We start from the raw sequence: 24629 nt of genomic DNA on the forward strand, positions 1-24629 counted from the left end.
TGTCTGCATGTATAAGTGTAAGCTATGAGGTGTGCATGTATAAGTGTATACTATGTAGTGTGTGTATCTGCATGTGTAAGCTATGTAGTGTGTGTGTATCTGCATGTATAAGTGTATGCTATGTAGTGTGTGTGTGCCTATCTGCATGTAAATAATGTAAGCTATGAAGTGTGCATGTATAAGTGTATACTATGTAGTGTGTGTATCTACATGTGTAAGCTATGTAGTGTGTGTTTATCTGTATGTATAAGTGTATGCTATGTAGTGTGTGTGTTTCTGCCTGTATAAGTGTATGATATGTAGTGTGTGTCTGCATGTGTAAGTGTATGCAATGTAGTGTGTGTGTGTATCTGTATGTATGTGTATGCAATGTAGTGTGTGTGTGTGTGTGTATCTGCATGTATAAGTGTATGCTATGTAGTGTGTGTATCTGCATGTATAAGTGTATGCTGTGTAGTGTGTGTGTATCTGTATGTATAAGTGTGTGTGTGTGTATCTGCATGTATAAGTGTATGCTGTATAGTATGTGTATGTGTATCTGTATAAGTGTGTGTGTGTGTGTGTATCTGCATGTATAAGTGTATGCTATGTAGTGTGTGTGTGTGTGCGTATCTGCATGTACAAGTGTATGCTATGTACTGTGTGTGTGTGTATCTGTATGTATCAGTGTATGCTATGTAGTGTGTGTGTGTCTGCCTGTATAAGTGTAAGCTATGTAGTGTGTGTGTGTATCTGCATGTATAAGTGTATGCTATGTGGTGTGTGTGTATCTGCATGTATAAGTGTATGCTATGTAGTGTGTGTGTGTATCTGCATGTATACGTGTATGCTGTGTAGTGTGTGTATCTGTATGTATAAGTGTGTGTGTATCTGCATGTATAAGTGTATGCTGTGTAGTGTGTGTGTATCTATGTATAAGTGTATGTGTGTATCTGCATGTATAAGTGTATGCTGTGTAGTGTGTGTGTGTGTATATCTATGTATAAGTGTATGTGTGTATCTGCATGTATAAGTGTATGCTGTGCAGTGTGTGTGTGTATTTGTTTGTATAAGTGTGTGTGTGTGTGTATTTGTTTGTATAAGTGTGTGTGTATGTATCTGCATGTATAGGTGTATGCTGTGCAGTGTGTATCTGTATGTATAAGTGTATGCTATGTAGTGTGTTACTGTGCTTTTTTGCTAACTTTAAAGTCCAGAATCTAGAATACTAATGGGGAATGCAGAGAATAGTTTTAAATAATCTTTTATTAAATGTCCAATTAAGATAAAAATATTTAGCACTGTCTCTGCAAAGGCTAATTAAATACAGAGCTCACATAGCTATACCAGTGGTTTTGAGCTTGTGTTTGATTTGCTGCCTAAGACTATTAAAAGATATGACTTTATTTAGAATTTTATTTATATTACTTTGGTCTTATGATTTTTTTAAGCCCTGCCCCTTTCAAATTTTTGCACCGGGGGGCGTGTCCCTCTTTTGAATTTTGAAATGTTGGGCGGTATGGAGTTAACAGAATAGTACATAAGTGAACATGCATGGGTTTTGTTTTGTTTTTTACTGAAAAAACAAGCAAACTTTGTTTCATTTTTCATCTCATTATCTTGTCTCCAAAAATATTTTATGGAGTCTATTACCTGTAGGTGACTAATAACTTTGTACAGAGCAAGTAATTTTCCTTCCCTTCTATGGATTTCTTGCAGCTTTATATGTGCTGAGTCCTTTAAGAAGACTGGTAATTCAGTTACATCATTTTGTAAAATAATGTCAGTGTTGAGAGCATGTGATACTTATATGGATGCATGGTGGATTTAATAATGATTTATGCACTTTGGCAGATAATAAAACAAACATCAGGATTTTTTTTTAGACAAGCTACCCATTTGGTTTACCTTGAATAACGCAGGGACATACAATTATTTTAGGTATTTATCTTTATGATTAGACTAAACTGACAAGCTAATGCAGAGATGTGGCCTTTTAAAACAAAAAGCGAATGGCAAAAAGTATGCAGTATATTGCGTTATAACAGGAACACATCTTTAGGGCTAATGTTTCTAGGTCAATGTGTATTGATTTAGGATGTCTCTAGTGTTATCCCTGTTGAATTTAGTTGTTTTTTTTAAGATTGATGCATTTTGCATTTCAAATGCCAGTTTATTGCTTTTGTGTTTCATTTTAGTACTTTGAGAAATTGTTGGGTAGTATATTGTTACACTGCCTTTGTTGTCTGTGAAAGTACAGTAAGGAGAATGCAGTGTTTATTGTGCATTATAATGAGCTGTACATAAACATGGGGTATAGTAGTGGTGCAGTTACTAACCGTGTCGTTGTAATGTTTTTAATGAACAAGAATGTGTTGCAGGTGTTTGTGCTTATGAGTGAAGTCATTGACAATTTACAACGAAGCGTGTAATTGGTGATATATGTGGCAGAAAATCCGTGGGGGTACAAACCCTGCCAATTGGGTGCCCAAGCGAAGGCATGACACAATTATGGCTATTATAGTTAGAATTCCATATATATAATAGTGCCAATAAAGGTTTAACACTGTACTAGAGCATATACTAAAGATAGCATGTAAGAGAATGCAGGCAGCAATGTACAGACAAAATAATTCACATTTGGCTGACAGTTTTTCTTAATTCATAGAGTTTTCAACAGTTTTTTTCTAAAATTGTATTTTGTAGGACACTGATTTGTCTTAGAAAGTGGGTGCTTTCAGAATGAAGTTTGAGAGAAATGGTGGAATATTTGATGTTACCTATATGTCTAAAACATTCTTGTTTTCTTTTTGTAAACAAATTCTATGCATTTGATACGGAAGGTGTTTTTTTCTGAAGATATGTCTGTTAAAATGTATTTTATTATTATCATTATTAATATTGTTGTTGTTTATTTGTAAAACACCACCAGATTCCGTAACGCTGGGTACCTATGTAAGAAGTTACATAAATAGGGGTATGAAATGCCAATGTGTCATGTTAAAAGAATGCAGTTACATAAAACAGACTAACTAAAACAAGCTGTTCCAAAGGGCTCACAATCTGCAGGTTAAAGAGGGGGCCTAAGGTTTGTTTGGCTTGTCATATGGATTGTAGTTGAATCTCTAAGTTAGGTTAGTACTGATATTGTTGGTTATGATGATGAAGAACTACTATTAGTGTTATGCTTCTCTGGTTGTGTTTTCAAAGAGCAGCTGAACCTTTACAAGAAGCAGTCTTGGAGGCAGGAAAGGGAAGTATTGGTAGTAGGAGTAGACTAATTTAAGCCAGAAGTTGATTGAAGAGGGTGGTTTGGCATGGAAATATAGTTTAGTATGTGGTTGTTAAGAACTTTGTAGATCAAGGCCAATATACTGTATTCTAGAGCATAAGGAGATACATTGCTGGGACTGGCAGAGAGGGAAAGGGGATATTAATTGGAGATTTAGGTAGATGAGTCTAGCTGAAATATTTAATACATTGGAAAGGAAGAGGCATGATTTGGGATGGCAATTTAAGAATAGGTTACAGTAGTCAATATGAGAATAAATAAGTAATTGAATTAATATTTTGGTTGTGTCTTGGGTAAGGAGGGGGTGAATTTCAGAGATGTTGCATAGATGTGCATGGCAGGATTGATAAGTGCGTGTATATTTAGAGTGATCTAGGCACAAAGTGCTTTCTACCTTGACTTTTTACCCTAAACTGCAATAAATGAAATCTCATGAGCACTTTTTGCGCATATAACCCTATGATTAAAAAACAAAATGTATTCATTAATGTACTCATATTGCAATTAATAATTAGTAAGATTGTCCATATTTATATATTTGCAGTAATTGTGTCCTAGTTTGTTAAACAGCTGTTTGATATTCTCTTGCAGGTGGTCATCCCCAGAAGTCCTGTCCAGGCAAAAGGCTTGCTACTATCCTGTATAGAAGATAAAAATCCATGTATTTTCTTCGAACCCAAGATACTCTATAGAGCAGCAGGTAATGTAACACTTCTGTATTCATATAGCTGAGTTCACCATTTGGCTGGACTAGTCACACAGTTTGGCAGAAACATCATGCAATGTGTGGCAGACCTTGTGAAAGCAAATGTTTTAAGTTAAAGCAACAATTGTAAGCTTCGGCCATCAGTTCTTGCCTTGGCTTGTTCTTATTATTTTTGGCCATGTAATTATAGATTTAGTCATTTCATTTCTACTCATTTTCAAATTAAAATTCCATTTCTTCTTTGTTTTAATTTGAGCATAAGTTGGCTTAGTGATGTATGTTTATGCTGAATTATTTGACTGTTCTGTGTTTTTAGGTTTAGAAGCACTTATAGCAATTTATACACAGACGTCTATTCAGTAATTCAATCACAATTTCTCAAGTGGAAGCAGATAGCAATATTGTGGCCTAATCTCTGTAAACTATAATAGCTAATCTTGGTAACTCATGTGCTTGATTCTTAACACATTGGCATTAGCATTGGCAGACATCCGGTGCTGACAGTGCTTTTGTGCTTGTTTAAAAACTCTGACTGACAAGGCTATGAGGCATACGTGGGCAGAAGCCCAGGAGTCTAATCTAGAGGTTTAAACCAGACGGTCACTTTGCTGTCCCACTTTAGCCATAGTGTACTATTACAATTAGCCCAATTAACACACATTTTTAGATGTTGATACTATTAAAGGGACAGGAAACCCTTAACTTTTCTTTCATGATTTGGATAGAAATTACAATTTTAAACAACTTTTCAATTTACTTTTATTATCAAAATTGCTTAATTATTTATTTAGTTATTCATTGGTGAAATAACAGCATTGCACTACTGGCAGCTAGCTGAACACATCTAGTAAGCCAGTCACATGAGACAAATGTGTGCAGGCACCAATCAGCAGCTAGCTCACTTTACTTTCGGTGTTCCAGAATAAGCTTTAAATACAATGAACTGTTATCTGCACCTTTTACACTGTCGCTTTATGTTCATCCCACCCTGAACACAGGTGTTGAAGCAAGTGTTTTAAAGGGACTGTAAAGTCAAAATTAAACTTACATGGATTTGATAAAGCATGATTTTTAAAAAAATTATCAATTTACTTTTATTATCAATTTTGCTTAGTTCTCTTGGTATAATTTGTTAAAAGGCAATCCTAAATTAGCTCAGGAGCGTTCACATGTCTTTAGTCAGCTGGCAGAAGTGTTTGCAATAATATTTATAGCAATGTTATACATAGTTGCAAACACTGGTTCCATAGAATGCTAAAGATGCATACGCATTATTAAAGGGACAGTCTACTCCAGAATTGTTATTGTTTAAAAAGATAGATAATCCCTTTATTACCTATTCCCTTTGCATAACCAACAGTTATATTAATACACTTTTTACCTCTGTGATTACCTTGTATCTAAGCCTCTGCAAACTGCCCCCTTATTTCAGTTCTTTTGACAGACTTGCATTTAGCTAATCAGTGCCCTCTCATTTGTAACTCCACGGGGGTGGTCACAATGTTATCTATATGTCACACATGAACTAACACTTTCTAGCTGTGAAAAACGGCTAAATGCATTAAAATATGGGGTGGCCTTCAAGGGCTTAGAAATTACCATAGGCCTACCTAGGTTTAGCTTTCAACAAAGAATACCAAGAGAACAAAGCAAATTTGATGATAAAAGTGAATTTTTTAAAGTTGTTTAAAATTGCATTCCCTATCTGAATCATGAAAGTTTAATTTTGACTAGACTGTCCCTTTAAGCTCCTATCGGCCTACCTAGGGTTTATAGAAATGTTACACGTAGTTGCAAACACTGATGCTATAGAATAGCAAAGACACATGCATGCTCCTAAGCTCCTATCAGCCTACCTACTTACTCTTCAACAAAGGACACAAAGAGAATAAAGCAAATGTAATATTAGCGGTAAATTGGAACATTTTTTTATTACATGCTCTATCTGAATCCTGACAGTTTCATTTTAACTTTACTGTCACTTTACTGTCGCTTTAAGGGAAGTGTGGAATGATGGTAAGCAATAGTTGAGCAGATTAATTTGTCTGTTATAAAGCTTTGTTTTCAATGTATAGACACCTTAAAATGATTAATCAAACCTACAGTAAAATACTCTAAACTACTCCTTATAAAATGTGGCATGCAGATAGATTTTGTTTACTGTGTGCTTTCAGTTTTTTATTGTTTTTGGTTAAAAAAAAACCAAGCAGTGGTTTCTGATATGTAAAGGTTTAAATCACTTCTTCTGATGTTGTTTGAGCATGCTCAGTAGATGCAAACAACTGGGGGAAAAAATTAAATCATCTTAAGTAGCAATTTAGCAGCAGAGGTTTGTGGCAGTCGTGATATTGATTTGTATAATGTAACTGCTGAGGGCACTGAGTACCTGCAGAGTTGTCTAGCTACACACACTCTTTACAATAAAAACCTAGGAAACAGATTGCGCTTCACTCGTAACCTGAATATATTTTATTATATTGGAACATATTTAAAGGGACAGTCGACACCAGAATTTTTATTGTTTAAAAAGATAGATAATCCCTTTATTACCCATTCCCCAGTTTTGTATAACCAATACAGTTATATTAATATACTTTTAACCTCTGTGATTATCTTGTATCTAAGCCTCTGCAAACTGCCCCTTTATTTCAGTTCTTTTGACAGACTTGCAGTTTAGCCAATCAGTGCCTGCTCCCAGATAACTTCACGAGCATATTGCTATCTATATGAAACACATGAACTAACACTCTCTAGTGGTGAAAAACTGTTAAAATGCATTCTGAAAAGAGGTGGCCTTCAAGGTCTAAGACATTAGCATATGAACCTCCTAGGTTAAGCTTTCAACTAAGAAATACCAAGAGAACAAAGCAAAATTGGTGATAAAAGTAAATTGGAAAATTGTTTAAAATTACATGCTCTATCTGAATCATGAAAGTTTATTTTGGCCTAGACTGTCCCTTTAAGCCAGTTGATAGTCTTGTGAACTGTTTTGTAATCAGCTTTCAGCTGGGATGGAACAGAGACCTGCACATCTGCACAAAACGTATCTAAGTTTGATCTGTATATTACACAGTTTCCTTTTTTTTTTCTTTTGAGAAATGAAACAGAACAAAAAGCCCCATTTATAACATTACAGTATTTCAAACACCAAACAAATTGTTGTAATAACTCCACTTGAAGCTGAGACAAACCACACCATTTTAATAAAAAAACTACTGTCGATGCATGAAAGGTTCGCTGGAGTGACAGAGCACAGATATAATATATATTAACAGACTGCAGCTACAATGCAAAGCTTGAAATCCTGTAATAAAAATGTGGTGCAGGGAAGGTGAGTAAAACATAACAAAAGAAATGCGAGCTATAGATTTGCAGTACCAACATAGCAAAAAGATTGAGCTATTCTAGTAAAACAAGATACTATAGATAGAGGGTGTTAAAAAATCTGTTTAAAGTTAAGCATCCAGTAAGAATATTTAGGAGACAGACTGTGGCATATGTATAAAGATATATGGAGAATAACCCAAAAAGTTCGGATCCAGGGGTAAAATTCTAGGAGCCAGTGTCTCCCTGGCTCCTGGGTTTGTTGAGCCCTACTATCAGAAATAGAGTGATAATATCTAGGTAGTTAGAAATAGCATAGAGAAGAGCTGACTTGATTGCACAGAAATGATTTCAATACTAGTCCCCAGTCTGCAGAAAAGTTAAACTTGCATACTTGGCTACACTTATTTAGTAGCAGACATATTGCATGTAAATGGTATTGATTCTACAAACCTTAAAAAATGGTGTACTGAAAACAGTTTTCAATTGTCTTCTGGTCTCATCTCACATTATCGGTCTGACACTGAATTGTGAAAATGTGAGGGTGCAGGAAGAAAACAGACCTAGTAAATGTCATAAACTAAAGATCACTAACTGGAGGCTCATAAGCCACATTCTGCCCTTGATGCTAAGCATTCTGCCCCAGATTGGTCCTCTTTGCTGCCTGTCACCTGCTGGTGGCTTTTCTGTGAGTGGTTTGTGTCTGCAGGGTATAGTTGTTAAGATTCCATGTTTTAAGGGACCGTCAACACAAGACTGCTAGGAGTTGTGGCAGACACAACACTAATTGGTTAAAATGCAAGTCATTAGATAATAAATAAATAAATAAATAGCCATGTCATCAGAGGGCTGTCCGAAGGGGCTTAGATACAAGGTAATCGCAAAGATTTAAAGTATATTAACAGACTATGTTGGCTTTGCAAAACTGGGAAATGGGTAAAAAAGGGATTAACTATCTTTTATCTTTTTTCTTACCATTAAATGGACTTTCACAGGATACCATTATTTTCATCATATCTTATAATTTACTATTATTTTTTATAATATTTTTATAAAATATGATGAAAAAATGGAAAAAAACACACTTCTTCTAACTTTGACCCCAAAATCTGTTACACATCTACAACCACCAAAAAACACACATGCTAAATAGTTTCTAAATTTTGTCCTTAGAAATACCCAATGTTTACATGTTCTTTGCTTTTTTTGCAAGTTATAGGGCAATAAGTAAAGTAGCACTATGCTATTTCCAAACCATTTTTTTTTTTCAAAATTAGCTTGTAACACTGATACCTGTCAGGAATCCCTGAATATCCCTTGACATGTATATATTTTTTTTTAGTAGACAACCCAAAGTATTGATCTATATTTCATGCCACCATTTCACTACCAAATGCGATCAAAAAAAAAAAAAAAAGTTCACTTTTCTTCTTAAACGGGAAGAGTCCACAGCTACATTCATTACTTTTGGGAATTAAGAACCTGGCCACCAGGAGGAGGCAAAGACACCCCAGCCAAAGGTTTAAATACCTCCCCCACTTCCCTCATCCCCCGGTCATTCTTTGCCTTTCGTCCCAGGAGGTTGGCAGAGAAGTGTCAGAAGTTGAAGATAGTCTCTTATGGAGGGTAGTACTCTTCGTAATGGGACTGGAGTTTTAAGTAAACCTGTCAGCATCTCAGTGAGAGCATGGATGAAAGAGTCCGGAGATGCAGGGAGTGTTGTCTCTGCGAAACCATCCCGACTCATGTTAACAGCTCCTTGGCAATCAGCGTTGACGAGTTTCGCTGCCTGCCTCTATTCTTTCATGTCCATATCAGAAGCGATGCTACTATCTGTCACACTTGAAGGGCCGTGTTCCTTTTCCACTGCGTAGATTCCAGTAAGATCGTTTATTTTATTTCAATATGGGATGTAATGTTAACGAAAGAAGTCAGGGTCCCAGTCCTCCTTTTATCTTCATGGGTTGCCATAACATCACTGATCTAGAACTAGGGTATTGCGCATGCAGTCACTTGGCTCAACTTTTAACGTTAAACAGCATTTGTTGATAGCCAAAGTTAATAAAGATACAGCTCTGCCTATAGTGATGCTGAAAAAAACAAGTAGTACCGTTAAGAGTGATCTGTAGTATAAGTATACATATCAGGATAAGGTAGGATAAAGAGAGTTGCTTATAGAGGAGGGTTGTAGCTAGAATTTGATGGGATACATCAGATTTATGTTTGTAAGATCGTATAAATACGGAACAGTTATAATTATAATATTGGTAGTATGCCTAAAGCTTTACCATAGAATGTGATAGCGTCATATAACTTAAATCCTATATGCATCATAGCAAGTACAGATAACAGTAAAGGGCATGTAAATATGACATCCTAGTTTTACAGAAATATGATATATAGGCAAGGTTAAGCTGTAGATATGGCACAATCTGGGAAAACTAATCAGTATCTTGTGGCTGATGATATGCTTAAAAGCCTGCACATTTGATTTATGATAATGAATGGACATACACATTCCTATACTACAACTAGTGGACGTTAAGAGTGTGTAGGTAACAGACTGAAGGCAATCACCATAATAGGGAAAGGCTCACTGTTCAGACACAGGCAAGTTAAACGTTGTATGGATCAAGTACATAAAATGTCTCTGCAACTGTAAAAATTTCCCCTGCAATAAGCGCTAAAGCGATGGCCAGACTTGTGGCTAGAATACATCTTTACAGTTAGTGTGGCAGTAGGAAAATGCCCAAAATAAGTGAAGGTGCTGTCTCTCATTCTGGTTGTAAGAGTCAGTGTCCAGCATACCTTTTCTAGGGCCACATGGAGACTTTGGAACATACGAGGAAAACGAAAAAAAAGGCACTCAGCTTAGCTAAATAACCTATAATAGTGAAAATCAGCAAACAGAAAATTACTATTTCTCTTGCAAGGTGTATCCAGTCCACGGATTCATCCTTTACTTGTGGGATATTCTCATTCCCTACAGGAAGTAGCAAAGAGAGCACACAGCAAAGCTGTCCATATAGCTCCCCCTCTAGCTCCACCCCCCAGTCATTCTCTTTGCTGGCTCTAAGCACTAGGGTCTCTCTCGGGAGTGTAAAGTGAATGTGGTGTTAGAATTGTAGTGTTATTATCTTCAATCAAAAATGTGTTATTTTAAATGGTACCGGTTTGTACTATTTACTCTCTAGCAGAAAAGTGATGAAGATTTCTGCTGAGAGGAAAATGATTTTAGCATGTTGTAACTAAAATCCACTGCTGTTCTCACACAGGATTGAGGAGTACCAGAAAACTTCAGTTGGGGGGAACAGTTTGCAGGGTGATCTGCAATAAGGTATGTTCAGTCATTTATTTCTAGACAAGGCTGAGATAATGCTAGAAGACTGACAAGGTCCCCATGAGGGGAGGGTAAGCTATGTTCACAGACTTAGTAAGGAATTGAATGCTTACATAATAGGGCTAATATACTGGTTGACACTTATTCAGGGTAATCGATTGTTTGGCTAAGGAAAAATCGTTTTGCAAGACACTTTGAAAGCCCTTTTGGGTTCTTTCTGGGGTTATTACCACATGGTTGTTTTTTAGTCACTTAGGAGTGATTTACTAGGCCTCACAGCTCCGGAGTAGAGTGGGAGGGGCCTAATTGCTTCAGATGCACAGTTAGAATTGTAGAGAAGTTCATGCTGTTTCACATGGAGGGTCCTGCTGATGTTTGAGGGCCTAAAAGAAGCTATATTCCCCCAAATCTGATCCCCAAGGGAAGGTAGGGCCACAGCAAGGCTGTGGCAAGGTGCTGTAGTGATTTAACCAGGTATTGGCTTTAGGCTGCTCCGATTTGGGCATTAAGGGGTTAATCGTTTTGAAACTTGGGGTGCAATATTATTAAGGCTTTAGTTACATACTGTGAAAATTTCAGAAAGATTGCTGCATTTTTGACCGTTTTGTAAAATTGTGTGCTCTTTTTATCTCTTAAAGGCACAGTAACGTTTTTTTCAAATTGTGTTTTTTCTTTGATTAAAGTGATTCCAAGCCTGTTTGTGTACTCTACTAGTCTGTTAAACATGTCTGACACTAAGGAAAATCCTTGTTCAATGTGTTTAGAAGCCATGGTGGAACCCCCTCTCAGAATGTGTCCCACTTGTACTGATATGTCTATACACTTTAAAGATCATATTGTTGCACTTAAGAATGTGGCCCAAGATGATTCTCAGACTGAAGGTAACGAAGGTAGCCCGTCTGCCTCTCCCCAAGTGTCACAACCAGTTACGCCCGCGCAAGCGATGCCTAGTACCTCTAGTGCGTCTAACCCTTTTACATTACAAGACTTAGCGGCAGTCATGGATAATTCTCTTACAGCCTTCTTATCTAAACTGCCAGTGTTACCTGCAAAGCGTGATAGCTCCGTTTTAAGAACAGATTATGAGCATTCTGACGCTTTGGTAGCCGTATCCGATATACCTTCACAACGCTCTGAAGTGGGAGCGAGGGATTTGATGTCTGAGGGAGAAGTCTCTGATTCAGGAAGGGTTCCTCCCCAGACGGATTCGGATACATTGGCTTTTAAATTTAAACTAGAACACCTCCGTGTTTTACTTAGGGAGGTATTAGCTACTCTGGATGACTGTGACCCTTTGGTGATCCCAGAGAAATTGTGTAAAATGGACAAGTACCTAGAGGTCCCTGTTTACACTGATGCGTTTCCGGTCCCTAAGAGGATTACGGATATCGTTACTAGGGAGTGAGATAGGCCAGGTGTCCCTTTTGTCCCCCCTCCTGTTTTTAAGAAAATGTTCCCCATATCTGACCCCATGCGGGACTCGTTGCAGACAGTCCCTAAGGTGGAGGGGGCTGTTTCTACACTAGCTAAACGCACAACCATACCAATTGAAGACAGTTGTGCTTTTAAAGACCCTATGGATAAATAGAGGGTTTACTTAAGAACATTTTTGTTCAACAAGGTTTTCTTCTCCAACCTATTGCCTGCATTATTCCTGTAACTACTGCAGCTGCTTTCTGGTTTGAGGCGCTGGAAGACTCGCTCCAGACGGAGACCTCATATGAGGAAATTATGGATAGAATTAAGGCTCTAAAGCTAGCTAATACTTTTATCACTGACGCTGCTTTCCAAATAGCTAAGTTAGCGGCGAAAAAAATTCAGGTTTCGCCATTTTGGCGCACAGGGCGCTATGGCTAAAGTCCTGGTCGGCCGATGTGTCGTCTAAATCCAAGCTTTTGAACATTCCTTTCAAAGGGAAGACCCTATTCGGGCCTGAATTGAAAGAGATTATTTCAGATATCACCGGGGGAAAAGGCCATGCTCTCCCTCAGGACAAAGCCTTTAAAACAAAGAACAAAGCTAATTTTCGTTCCTTTCACAATTTCAGGAACGGCCCCGCTTCATCCTCTCCGGCTGCAAAGCAAGAGGGTAACGCTTCACAGCCCAAGGCAAACTGGAAACCTTACCAGGGCTGGAATAAGGGTAAACGGGCTAAAAAGCCTGCAGCTGCCACCAAGACAGCATGAAGGGGTAGCCCCCGATCCGGGACCGGATCTAGTAGGGGGCAGACTCTTTCTCTTCGCTCAGGCCTGGGCAAGAGATGTACACGATCCTTGGGCATTAGAGATTGTAGCCCAGGGTTACCTTCTAGAATTGAACTCTCCTCCAAGGGGAAGGTTCCACATTTCTCGTCTGTCTACAGATCAGACAAAGAAAGAGGCGTTTTTACGCTGTGTAGAAGATCTACATACAATGGGAGTGATCCACCCAGTTCCAATTGCAGAACAAGGACTGGGGTTTTACTCAAACCTGTTTGTGGTTCCCAAAAAAAGAAGAAACTTTCAGACCAATCCTGGATCTCAAAATTCTAAACAAATTCCTCAGAGTCCCATCATTCAAGATGGAGACCATTCGGACAATCTTACCAATGATCCAAGAGGGTCAATATATGACTACTGTGGATCTAAAGGATGCGTATCTGCACATTCCTATCCACAAAGATCATCACCAGTTTCTCAGGTTCGCCTTTCTGGACAAGCATTTTCAGTTTGGGGCTCTTCCTTTCAGGTTGGCCTCTGCTCCCAGAATTTTCACAAAGGTGCTAGGGTCCCTCCTGGCGGTTCTAAGACCGCGGGGCATAGCAGTGGCACCTTACCTAGACGACATCTTAATTCAGGCGTCAACTTTCCAAAGAACCAATATTCACACAGAGATTGTATTGGCCTTTCTGAGGTCTCACGGGTGGAAGGTGAACATCAAAAAGAGTTCTCTCTCCCTCCTCACAAGAGTTCCATTCCTAGGAACCCTGATAGACTCGGTAGAAATGAAAATATTTCTGACGGAGGTCAGAAAGCTAAAATTCTTAACTACTTGCCGAGTTCTTTATTCCATTCCTCGGCCATCTGTGGCTCAGTGCATGGAGACAATCGGACTAATGGTTGCGGCAATGGACATAGTCCCTTTTGCTCGGATACACCTCAGACCACTGCAACTATGCATGCTCAAACAGTGGAATGGGGATTATGCAGATTTGTCTCCTCAAATTCAGTTGGACCAGGAGACCAGATATTCTCTTCTCTGGTGGTTGTCTCAGGATCACCTGTCTCAAGGAATATGTTTCCCCAGGCCTGAGTGGATCATCGTAACGACAGACGCCAGTCTGTTAGGCTGGGGTGTGGTCTGGGACTCCCTGAAAGCTCAGGGCTTATGGTCTTGGGAAGAAACTCTTCTCCCGATAAACAGTCTGGAACTGAGGGCGATATTCAACGCTCTTCAGGCATGGCCTCAAATAGCGGCGGCCAAATTCATCAAATTTCAGTCGGACAACATCACGACTGTAGCTTACGTCAATCATCAGGGGGTCAGAAGTCAGAAGGCGACTGCTACCTCTCTTTCCTTTTGGCTGAAAAGCATCATCTGTTTGGCCTATGAGACTACTGGCCAGCAGAAGGTAACATTCAATGGGGTGGGGGGTGGTAGGGATTGGGTAAGAGGCACTAGTTCCAGAGGTATGACCTATTCCAAGGGGAGGAGCAGGTATTGCTGCCCATGGGGAGTTACTCAGGTCCATATTCCCAGGTCATAATTTGCAGATCTTCTGAGCCATGTATGTGAGATACATAGGATTCCATTGCTTTTACAAAGCCCAAGATTTCAACTACTTGCATCCAAGAAGGTACAGTCTGTTGAAGCCATAGCCTGGCCAGAGCTAGCTTGATTGCTAAAAAGAGATAGACACAGAACATCTTCTGAGGAAGCGGCACAGATGCGGGTAGCATATGAAACAGGCCCATACTTGGCGACAGTTGAATTGGGATGCCCTTCGTAATACAGTATTGGCCAGCGTGTTGCCATAGGGTTTGGATGCGTGGGCACGCCCACCTGATGTGTAGTGGGGTTCCCAACTCATCACATCCTCTCCAACATTTGCGAGAGTTGATGGGTGAGATCTTGAACAGGCGTAAAGGTGTCCTATGCCATTGTAACAATATTTTGAGGAATAACTCATATAGAGTTACACAATGAACCGCTTTTTTTGTTAATTGTGTTGCAATTTTCCACTGTTGTGGTTCATGTGTCAATGTCAGCGAGATTTCCCATTGTCTTACCGGGGAGGATTTATAGAAAAGAGGAGGGTTCAGAAGGTCTAGGTATGATGCTGTTAGCAATTTAATCGGGGGGGGTTGTTATGTCCCATCTAACTTCCCATCTGGTCCTTTCTCTCAATGGGCTTTTATCAAAGCCCCACGATTTAAGATAGCTTCGAAGCCTCCAAAATTCAAAGTGTAAAATGGTGGGTGGGTTGAACTTCCTAAGAAATGCTTGAAAGGTCAACAGAGCATTTCCCTCGAACAGATCTGCAACCATAATTACCCCTAGATTAGTCCATAGGTTGGGGTGGGTGCCAGGGAGGGCTAGTAATAGTCCTCTGATCGTGTGAGATGGGGACGGATGGGGAGCAACAGAAGCAAGATTATGTATCTTGTCCCAGAACTTTAAATTGGAGGCAACTATGTGATTAAGTAGAAGACCAGGGGGTCTAGAGTGCTTGGGAAGCCGTATGAGATCACGCAAGGTGATCTCTACCGGGAGGGCTGCTTGTTCAATTTGCGCCCATCTGCTCTGCGCGGGCGAGCCCCATTGGGTCACATGTGACAATCTAGCTGCCTCATGATATCTTAAAAGCTCGGGGCAGCCGCCCCACCAGCTAATATGGGTTGTTGTAATGTATTGACGGCCACTCTCGGTGCCTTGTTACGCCAAATGAATCGATTACAGAGTTGCTGGAATTTATAGATCGTGGCTCTAGGGATCGGGATGGGGAGGGATCTGAAAATATAGGTCAACTTTGTGAGAAGGCACATCTTGAAGGCTGCTATATGACCGAGCCAGGATAGTGAAGGGACATTCCATGTGTTAGTCGAAGCTGTGACAGTAGATAAAAGAGGAGAGAAATTCAAGTCAATGATGGTAGGTATATCATGTGAAAGGTAGATTCCCAAATGCTTAATGTGAGAGGTGGGCCATTGGAATTTATATTGACTCTTCAGTCTAGTAAGGGTGTCTTCTGGGATATTTATGGCATACGCCTCCGTTTTAGAGACGTTGAGTTTATAGTGGCTAATTAGAGCAAATTTCTCAAGGAGAGAGAAGAGCTGAGGTAAGGAGATGAGGGGTTCTGATATCGGCACCGTAAAGTCATCTGCAAAGAGCGCAATTTTTTGTTCGACTTGGTGGATCTCTACACCCCTTATCTTTGCATTGGAGCGGATAGCTGAAGCCAAAGGTTCCATGGCAAGAGTAAATATAAGGGGTGACAGAGGGCACCCCTGCCTGGTACCATTGGTTATCTCAAAGGGTTCCGAACAGAAACCTAGACCCTTGACTTTTGCAGATGGGTTCGAATACAGTGCTGCTATGGTTGTGATGAAGGATGAAGGGAATCCAAACCCTCTCAGCACAGCAAACATATATTCCCATCTCACCCTGTCAAAGGCCTTTTCAGCGTCCAACGACAGGGTGACACAGGGCCGGTGCAACCTCTAAGCTTCAAAAAATACGTTCAGTAGGCGTCTCGTATTATCTGGGGCTTGTCGTCTCAGAACAAAGCCCACTTGATCTAGATCTACCAGGGTGGGCAAGAGAGCATTAAGACGTGTGGCTATTATCTTGGCATAGAGCTTAACATCAAGATTCAGCAATGAAATGGGTCTATAGCTCTCGCACTTAGTGGGATCTTTTCCTGGTTTCGGAATAGTGATTATAACTGCCTGTAAGAATTCAGCCGGGAGAGTGCCTCTGTCGCTTGCCATTCTGCAGAACCGCGTTAAGATGGGGATGAACTGTATTTGAAATTTTTTATAAAATAGGTCAGTAAAGCCATCTGGCCCAGGTGATTTAAAGGCTTTAAGAGATTTGATGGCTGTTTTAACTTCCAGAGCTGAAATAGGATTCCGGAGACTATCTGACTGTTCCTGGGAAATCTGTGGAAGGTTCAAAGGGGCCAGGAAATCATTAATAGAATCGGGGTTCAGAGGAGGAAGTGTATCGTCCTCCTGCAAGTTATAAAGGGAAGCATAGTATTTCGTGGAGGCATCACCTATATCTTTTGGTTTAGTGACATTACGGCCCTGTACTGTCAGAGCCGCTATACGTGCCGCCGCCGTCCTCTGTTGTAATTTGTTGGCAAGAAGCCTTTCGGCCTTATTGCCTTTATGATAGTAGATTTCCTTAAGCCTGAGAAGCCTCTCTGCTGTCCGTGCATGCTCCAGTCGGACTATCTGGGCTTTAATATCGGCTATTTTTTTGAGTATCTGAGGAGCGGGGTTCCTTTTATGATCGTCCGTTACTTTGCGTAGAGTCGACATCAGCTGTGCCAAAGTTTCCCCTCTACGCTTCTTTAGGGCTGATGCAATTTTTATAAATGTGCCTCTGATTTCAGAGAAGCCCATAGGGTGAAGTCATGTACTGCATTATTATCATTCAGCAGCAGAAAATCCGTAAGGTCTTTAGTAACGGAGGCCACCATTTCCGGTAAAGAGAATAAGCCAGGGGACAGACGCCAGGTCGGGGAGTGGTGTAGTACCACTGAGGACTGTAAGGTGATATGAACTGGGTCGTGGTCCGACCAAGGGCATTGGGGAATCCACGCCCTTGACACCTTATCTAATAGACCAGGGTCGCAGAAAAAATGATCAATACGCGAATATTAGTGGTGGACTGAAGAGAAGTAGGTGTAGTCCCGGGCAGATGGATGTAAGGCCCGCCAGATGTCGAAGAGGTTGAACTGGAACATCAAATTTCGGAATTTATGTGATAGTTCAATAACAGATTTACATGGTTTACGGGCCGTATTCAACTTCCTATCCACAATTGGGTCCCAGACCACATTGAAATCTCCGGCAAGAAGCAGGAGGCCCTGCCTAAGAGTTTCTAATTTTTGAAGAAACTTACGGAGAGCACGGATATGAAGCTTATTGGGGCCATAATATGAAGCTAAGGTGTAGAGAGCACCATCTAGTCTACAAATAATAATTAGATATCTACCTTGGGGGTCAGCCTTGGTGAGAATATTTTCATAAGAGATATCCTTATGTATAAGGATTGCTGTCCCTCTTGACTTTTGTGAGTAACTGGCCGCTTCTACCACCGGAAACAATTTGGATTGAATAGAGATCTTTGAGCTCTTCACCCAATGTGTTTCCTGTACAAAGACTAAATGTGCTTTAGATCTGGCCAAGGAGCGGAGAAACACACTACGCTTAGTTGGGGAGTTAAGGCTTCAAACATTTTGGGTTACAGAGTTATACTAATTTGCATACAAAGAGAGAAGCGCTCTACCAGGAACGAACAACAGCTCAGTGGCTTGTTCTATGGCAATTTACCACCCGGAAGCAGCCTCTTTTAGACCAGTGTGCTTTTCACAGAAGAAAACTTTCCTGAAGTATATCAGTCTGATCCCGCCAAGTAAGGTCAGTCCAGCCCCGAAATACCAGGCAATTCTCCTCTGAACAAGGAACATGACAACCCCAGACGATCGTTTCGGCCTCCTATGGGCCTCGTCAGTGAGGTGCAGCCACATTCCTATAAGCACACTGAGCAAGGAGTCCACGTCTGGTTTCCCCCATCACCCATAGGGAGACTTCCCCAGGGTCATAATAATTTGCATACAAAGAGAGAAGCGCTCTACCAGGAACGAACAACAGCTCAGTGGCTTGTTCTATGGCGATTTACCACCCGGAAGCAGCCTCTTTTAGACCAGTGTGCTTTTCACAGAAGAAAACTTTCCTGAAGTATATCGGTCTGATCCCGCCAAGTAAGGTCAGTCCAGCCCCAAAATACCAGGCAATTCTCCTCTGAACAAGGAACATGACAACCCCAGACGACATATTGTTTCAGTGCAGGTTATCTCAGTGACAGAATGGAAGGGTGACAAGGGAATGGGGGATGTGGGATAGGGGAGAAGGGAAAAACAAGGAAGGAGGAGAGGAGTAAAAAAAAAGAAAAGAAGCAAAGTCCACCAGCGAAAGGACTGTACGCCCTCGTCGCAACTCACCACAGAGATGGTATAGAATATAAATGTAACAGAAAGTGCGGTATTTAAAAAAGATAAACCGCGTATGTATCCTCTGAAACAAAAGGCAGAGTACGTTATGGGGGGGGGGATTAATACCTGTAAGCAGTATACAATGTTCTTTCAACGCATAAACAGAAAGAGGATAGGCCAGACGGCTGAGAAAAAGGAAACACAGAACTGAAAAGAGAGAAAGAAGACAAAAAGAGAAAATTTAGAGGAGGGGAGGGGGGGGGGATAGGAATGATCCTTGGACCCTGGGGGGGGGGGGGGGGGTGAGGGAAGAAAAAAAAAGGAAGGGGGGGGGGAGAAAAATGGGAAGGGGAAGGAGAGCTATAGGAATTATAGCACATATATGTGCAAACCTGGGCGACCCTTCTAAGAGCTTTGGAGCAGTATGTTTCTCTGGATGTTACAAATGCGACTTAACCCGAGCTCTGATGGTTATCAACACATTATGTAGGTCATTTCTGGGGTAGGCACATTCTCCACAGTAACATTATACCCTAGATGGGAGTATTAATATCTCAAGAGCAAGCAACCTATCATATAGACAAATGGAAGTGATTATCTTAAGCAGTTAGGATGGTAGGGTTGCATTTGCATAGTTGAGTATGATCATAGTGTAACATGCTTATACCTTAAGCTATAAAACATCAAGATAATTATGTGAGGGTAGCATTAATACAGAGAAGAGTGAGTGACGCAGTCTTAGGTTACCAGGCTTCCACGGGGAGAGAGGGGTAGGGAATGAGGGGGAGAGAGGGGAAGAGAGAAAAAAAAGGGGGGGGGGGGAGGGGAAGGAAGGGGTGAGGGGGAATAGGGTCCAGTCATTCACACTAACTCACCTATATCATCATAATAAGGAGCAATATATTAGCAATACAAAGAGAAAAAAGAAGAGATATCAAACAGCTTTAGTAAAGCAACATGTTAAACTCAAAACATTACACACAGATTACCCATTATACCAGTTCAAGTTAACATCATCTTCTTCTTGAGTTTGGTTACAAGTAATAGAGTTCTCAGAATTCCTTTGCCCGAGCGGATCCCACTGGGGAACCCCTGGGTTCAGAGAACTTGTTGATGCATCATGAGAGGTTGGCGCTGCAGACCATAGCTTCATCAAGTGTTGGCTTTGTTCCAGTGTAGTGACCACATGTTGCTGGTTATTGCGAAGGACAAAGAGTCTGGCCGGGTGGCCCCATCTGTATTTAAAGCCTTGAGCTCTAAGAAACTTGGTGAATTCTCCAAAAAACTTACGTTGCTGTAAAGTATGGAATGATAGTTCTGCGAAGATGTTAATGTCCTTAAACTGTTCTTGGAGGGTAGGTCTGGCAAGAGACGCTCTGACTAGACGTTCCTTATATGTGAAGAAATGTAATCTCACTATAACATCCCTCGGTTTGTCGGAAGCAACAGTCCTCGGGCGTAGGGCCCGATGAGCACGGTCAATGAGCCCTTCACTTGGGTAGATGGAGGCGCCAAGCAATTGAAGAACTCAGATAGAAAGGTGGTCCTATCACCTGGTGCTACGCTCTCAGGTATCTCCCATAGCCGCAAGTTATTAAGGCGGGATCTGTCCTCAATGTCTTCCATTTTATTTTCTAAATCTTTGAGTTGCTCCGCTAAGCTTTGGGCATATGATAGAACATTAGCCTGGTCTACCACCATATCTTCCTGTTTCCTTTCCACAGAATCCAGGCGCTCCAAGGTGGCGTTGACATCTCTCCTTAGGTCAGATAGCGAGGCAGCGATTTGGGTCTGGAAAGATGAATGGTGTGCTTCCAACAGAGATTGTAGTGAAGTCAGAATAAAGGTGGGGGTCACAGCTGCTGGGGCTGTGTCTTGCAATGCTCTTAGCGTAGTTGTCACAGTATCAGGCATAGGTATAGACATAGTTGAGCTATCTTGTGAGTCTTCATTTATAGATGGAGAGACAGGATGGAAGTGGTCTGCCACTGTTCTCTTGAGTCCTGTGGCTGGTTTTGATTTTCGTTTTGTAGATTGCGCCATGTGTTACTGGTGGGGTAAGCCGTGACACCTCCTGGAGTAGCTGTATATGGGATCAGAGTTAGATGTGAGTCAATGCAAAGATTATTAGGATCAGAAGCCTATGGTCCCCCCTCTCCCATCTGGCGACTTTTTTAGCACATCAGTCGCAGAGTCCACCAGGTGTGAGAACAGTGTAGAGGTATAAGGCTAAGTATAGGTAGCAGCCCTTTTGCAGAATGAGATTGTATCTGGGAGCTCACTAATAACAGCCAATCCTCAGGTGTTGCAAATCAGGGTAATAAACCATATTAGTGTACAGAGTTACTTCATAAAATGGTCACTTCCATAAATGGTATAGAATGTAAACAGCCAAGAGAGCTCTGAATAATCTATAGATGATAGTAATAGAGTCAGTAGAGCTTAGTGCAAGTGTGGCAGTTTAGTTGTAGTGTAATATAGGCAGGTCAATATATTTTGCAAGCTGGTGAGAAGCCTGCTTGTAGCTACTGAACTACTCTCTAAGATTGCACTGGAAATGTGCTGCAGTAATAGTGAGAGCTTAAAAAAAGAAAAAGAAAAAGGGATCATACAGTGGTGGTTGTGTTCTCACAAACAGGTGGAAAGAAGAATTTTATTTATTGTCTGCCCTCTGCGCTTTCCCTTTGCAATGCAGATTATCTTAAAGAGATACTCAGTTCAATATTTTGTTACTGCCCATAGACTTAACAAGTGTCCCTGATTAATGCGTGCTCCACGTGGGAGCAGAACTGTAGTAGCACACAAAGCAGGTTGTGGGAAATAAATAAATAAGGAGGTAGCCAAGTTTATAATTATAGTTCCCTTATTCTGCACTTTCGAGTCACAATGTCCTTGTTAGGGAGCTCTTGCTGATGGTTACATAGAGGGTTTATTAAATATAGATGAGTGCTGCACAGTGCTGCGTAGGTATTGATATGGCTGCTGAAAATGGTGGTTTCGCGCCACAACTGAGGGAGCAATCTATAGTGAGATATTTCATGCAAGTATCCCGCTCCCCACGTATATGTCTCTCTATTGTGCCTAACGGTGTTTGACCCAATATAATATGGTCACTGGGTAGTGTTCAGTTCACCCGGTCCTTACTCACTGTGGTTGGTGTACCTCTGTGCCGGGTAGGATTTTCTTTATGTCGTCCAAGTGCCGCTTTCAGTATAGCTGCGGTGTGTTCAGCTGGACTCCGGAGCGGATCCCCGACCGGATCCCCGACCCTCCGGAGCTAGATGCAGTGTGGCGCTACAATTAGTGTAGGGCTAGGTGAGCGGGCCGTTAGTTGGAATTAGCTTCAGGGCCCTGAAGTAGATGCAGTCCTTAGCTCACCCGGATCTAGTTCGGCTCACCTCCGAGTCTTAGGGAAGTCAGTGTAGTCCCAAATCTTGCTCCACAGAGGCTAGGCAGCTATGGAAGCTTAAATATATTCCTTGGTGGGAAAAATCGCCTTTTAAAGGGACACTAAATGATGGAAAAAACTTATCTTCAATCGCAAGATTATAAAATTATAATAATCTTTGTAATGTGCATTGCGTTTCATAGTATTACCGTTCTCAATATATCCTTCTTTGAAAGTTTATTGATTTCCAAACCCACCGCTAGGCTATTCTTTTGCATCCTTCAATCATCAAAGATAACCTGGGTTATCAAAATGTCGGACTTCGGCCATTATGCGGATGCGCGATCTTATGCACACATCATCCAATACGTCACTCAGCCTTAAACCAGCAGACCCTCTGAATTGCAATTAGAGAACTGATGACAAGAACGGAGCTGTGCGCAGGCGTGAGTAAACGGATCGCAATGCACATGCGCCTGGTCACTTAATGATATGCGTGGAAACGCAATCGGATTGGCAATTTAGTTTGTTATTAAACGGCCCACAATAGAGGGTTGCCTTTAGTTACGTCATACCTGAAATAGAAAATTATACTTTTAATATATTCTGAAAGATCGTTAAGCTGTATAAATAGGCAAGTTATGAGCTCTAAACTTTGGTGATACGAAATTGGTGATCTAAATTTGCTTAAAATTGAAAAGTTTTGGAAGCCTTTAAGGCAGAATATAATAACTTTATATTAGTAAAGAAAACAGGAGCTCTATGAAGTTGCGTCTGCTTAGTATGGTAGTTAGCTCCGCACCCCCCCCAACCTTAACAAATGTTTTAAGAGTACTTTGCAGGCTTCTTTTTAGCTTATTAAAGATTTGAATCTGTCAGATGAAGTTATTATGCATCTGCTTATTTACAGAAGTAACAATACATTTCTTTTTCAATTTTGTTGCATTTTTTTTTTACTGAAATGTTTTAATTTTGTTACATACCTCATGATGCAAGTTTCAGATTTATCCGCAATAATGCTTATTAATATTTCCAGCAAGCTTTAGTACAGCTATTCTCTCCAGCAGCTCTTCAAATATATCCTGTGGTTAAACGAAAAATTCCTCAATGGGGTATTCCTTTTATGTTTTGAAGTAGTTGTGCTAAATCTGTGTTTTTTTTTTTTTTTGAAGCAATGAAAATGCAAAAATAATCAGGTTAATGCTATATTGATGTATAAATATAAGCAACAAAAAAACCTAAAGGTTGATTTGGAAACTCTCCTACAACATTCTTTTCCTTCATGTCTTTGCTTCATAATCATATCCAAACTCCACCAAAGGGAGAAAGTCTGTCTTTTTAAGCACTAATAAAGCCAAGCAGGGTACCGGTAGTAGGTGCCCTAGCTAATGTTTACCCATCTTCCTTGTAGATTTCAATAAAGCAAGAGGAAAAGGAGGAACAGGAGGGAAATATGAAGACAAGAGAAGTAATGCATAAACAAACTAAACAGGAATACATTGTTTACAGAGCAGATAAGAAATTTAACAGCTAATTCAATAAACGCACATAATCTAGGATGTTTATAGAGTGTAGGAGACCTGGGTATACCTAATATTAAAACACAGTAGGCTAACTGGTCCTATCCTGAGGGGGGAACTTATCTTGACTTCAAAGCTATTAAAGTAATTGATCACCTTATCATTTTTTGTCACCGGTCTAAATGTAGTGCAGGCAAATTAAAAACAAACCTTTAGCTTTCAAATCTTTCACTATGATCCACTACAGGCCTTGATTTCCAAATGTATAGTATATTATATTATTTTATAGAATTAAAGTTTATCTGTAATGAATTAGTAATAACGCTGAAGCATTGAATTTCTGTGAAATTGTACTTCCTACATAGATACAGTAGGGTTGCTACATCTGTTTTAGCTATTATTTAAGGTCTTATTATGTAAAGGCCTATCCTGTGCTTTTCCCTCCCACAGAGTTTTACTAAAGTGGTTTTACATTAAGTGCTAGAATTTCACCTAAAAGTTTCACATGACTCAAGATATCAGTCTGCCTGTACATTTCAAACTTATCCTATCTATCTATCTATCTATCTATCTATCTATCTATCTATCTATCTATCTATCTATCTATCTAATAAAGCACCAAAAAAAAACACTAAAGATATATTAACTTGTATGAGTCTTAACATTTTTCTTCAAACCATTAAGAACCCAGAAATTGTTCTTCCTTCTTTATCCATTTCTTAGGGCCCCACAAGGGATAGAGAGCTACTGCAATCACATTGTCAGCTTGGCTTAAAGCTTTGATTTACAGTACACCTAGTTCCCCTGAACAAATTACTGCTCATTCTACCAGTTGCCACCTCTTGGGCTTTTAGAAATGAAGCTTCCTTTGAAC

The 24629-nt window shown here is 40.3% G+C and overlaps 1 protein-coding gene across 1 annotated transcript in view; it reads left to right on the forward strand.

Annotated features, from left to right (window-relative positions):
• BCKDHB (branched chain keto acid dehydrogenase E1 subunit beta) overlaps positions 1-24629 on the forward strand; it is a 637435-nt gene that overhangs the window by 168620 nt on the left and 444186 nt on the right. Inside the window, exon 6 of the mRNA XM_053710474.1 lies at positions 3863-3971. Coding sequence (XP_053566449.1) covers positions 3863-3971 — 109 coding nt within the window. The remainder of the gene's footprint in view (positions 1-3862; positions 3972-24629) is intronic.

The sequence above is a fragment of the Bombina bombina genome, chromosome 4 (genome assembly GCF_027579735.1).
Source record: "Bombina bombina isolate aBomBom1 chromosome 4, aBomBom1.pri, whole genome shotgun sequence".
In the NCBI taxonomy this organism is placed as follows: domain Eukaryota; kingdom Metazoa; phylum Chordata; class Amphibia; order Anura; family Bombinatoridae; genus Bombina; species Bombina bombina.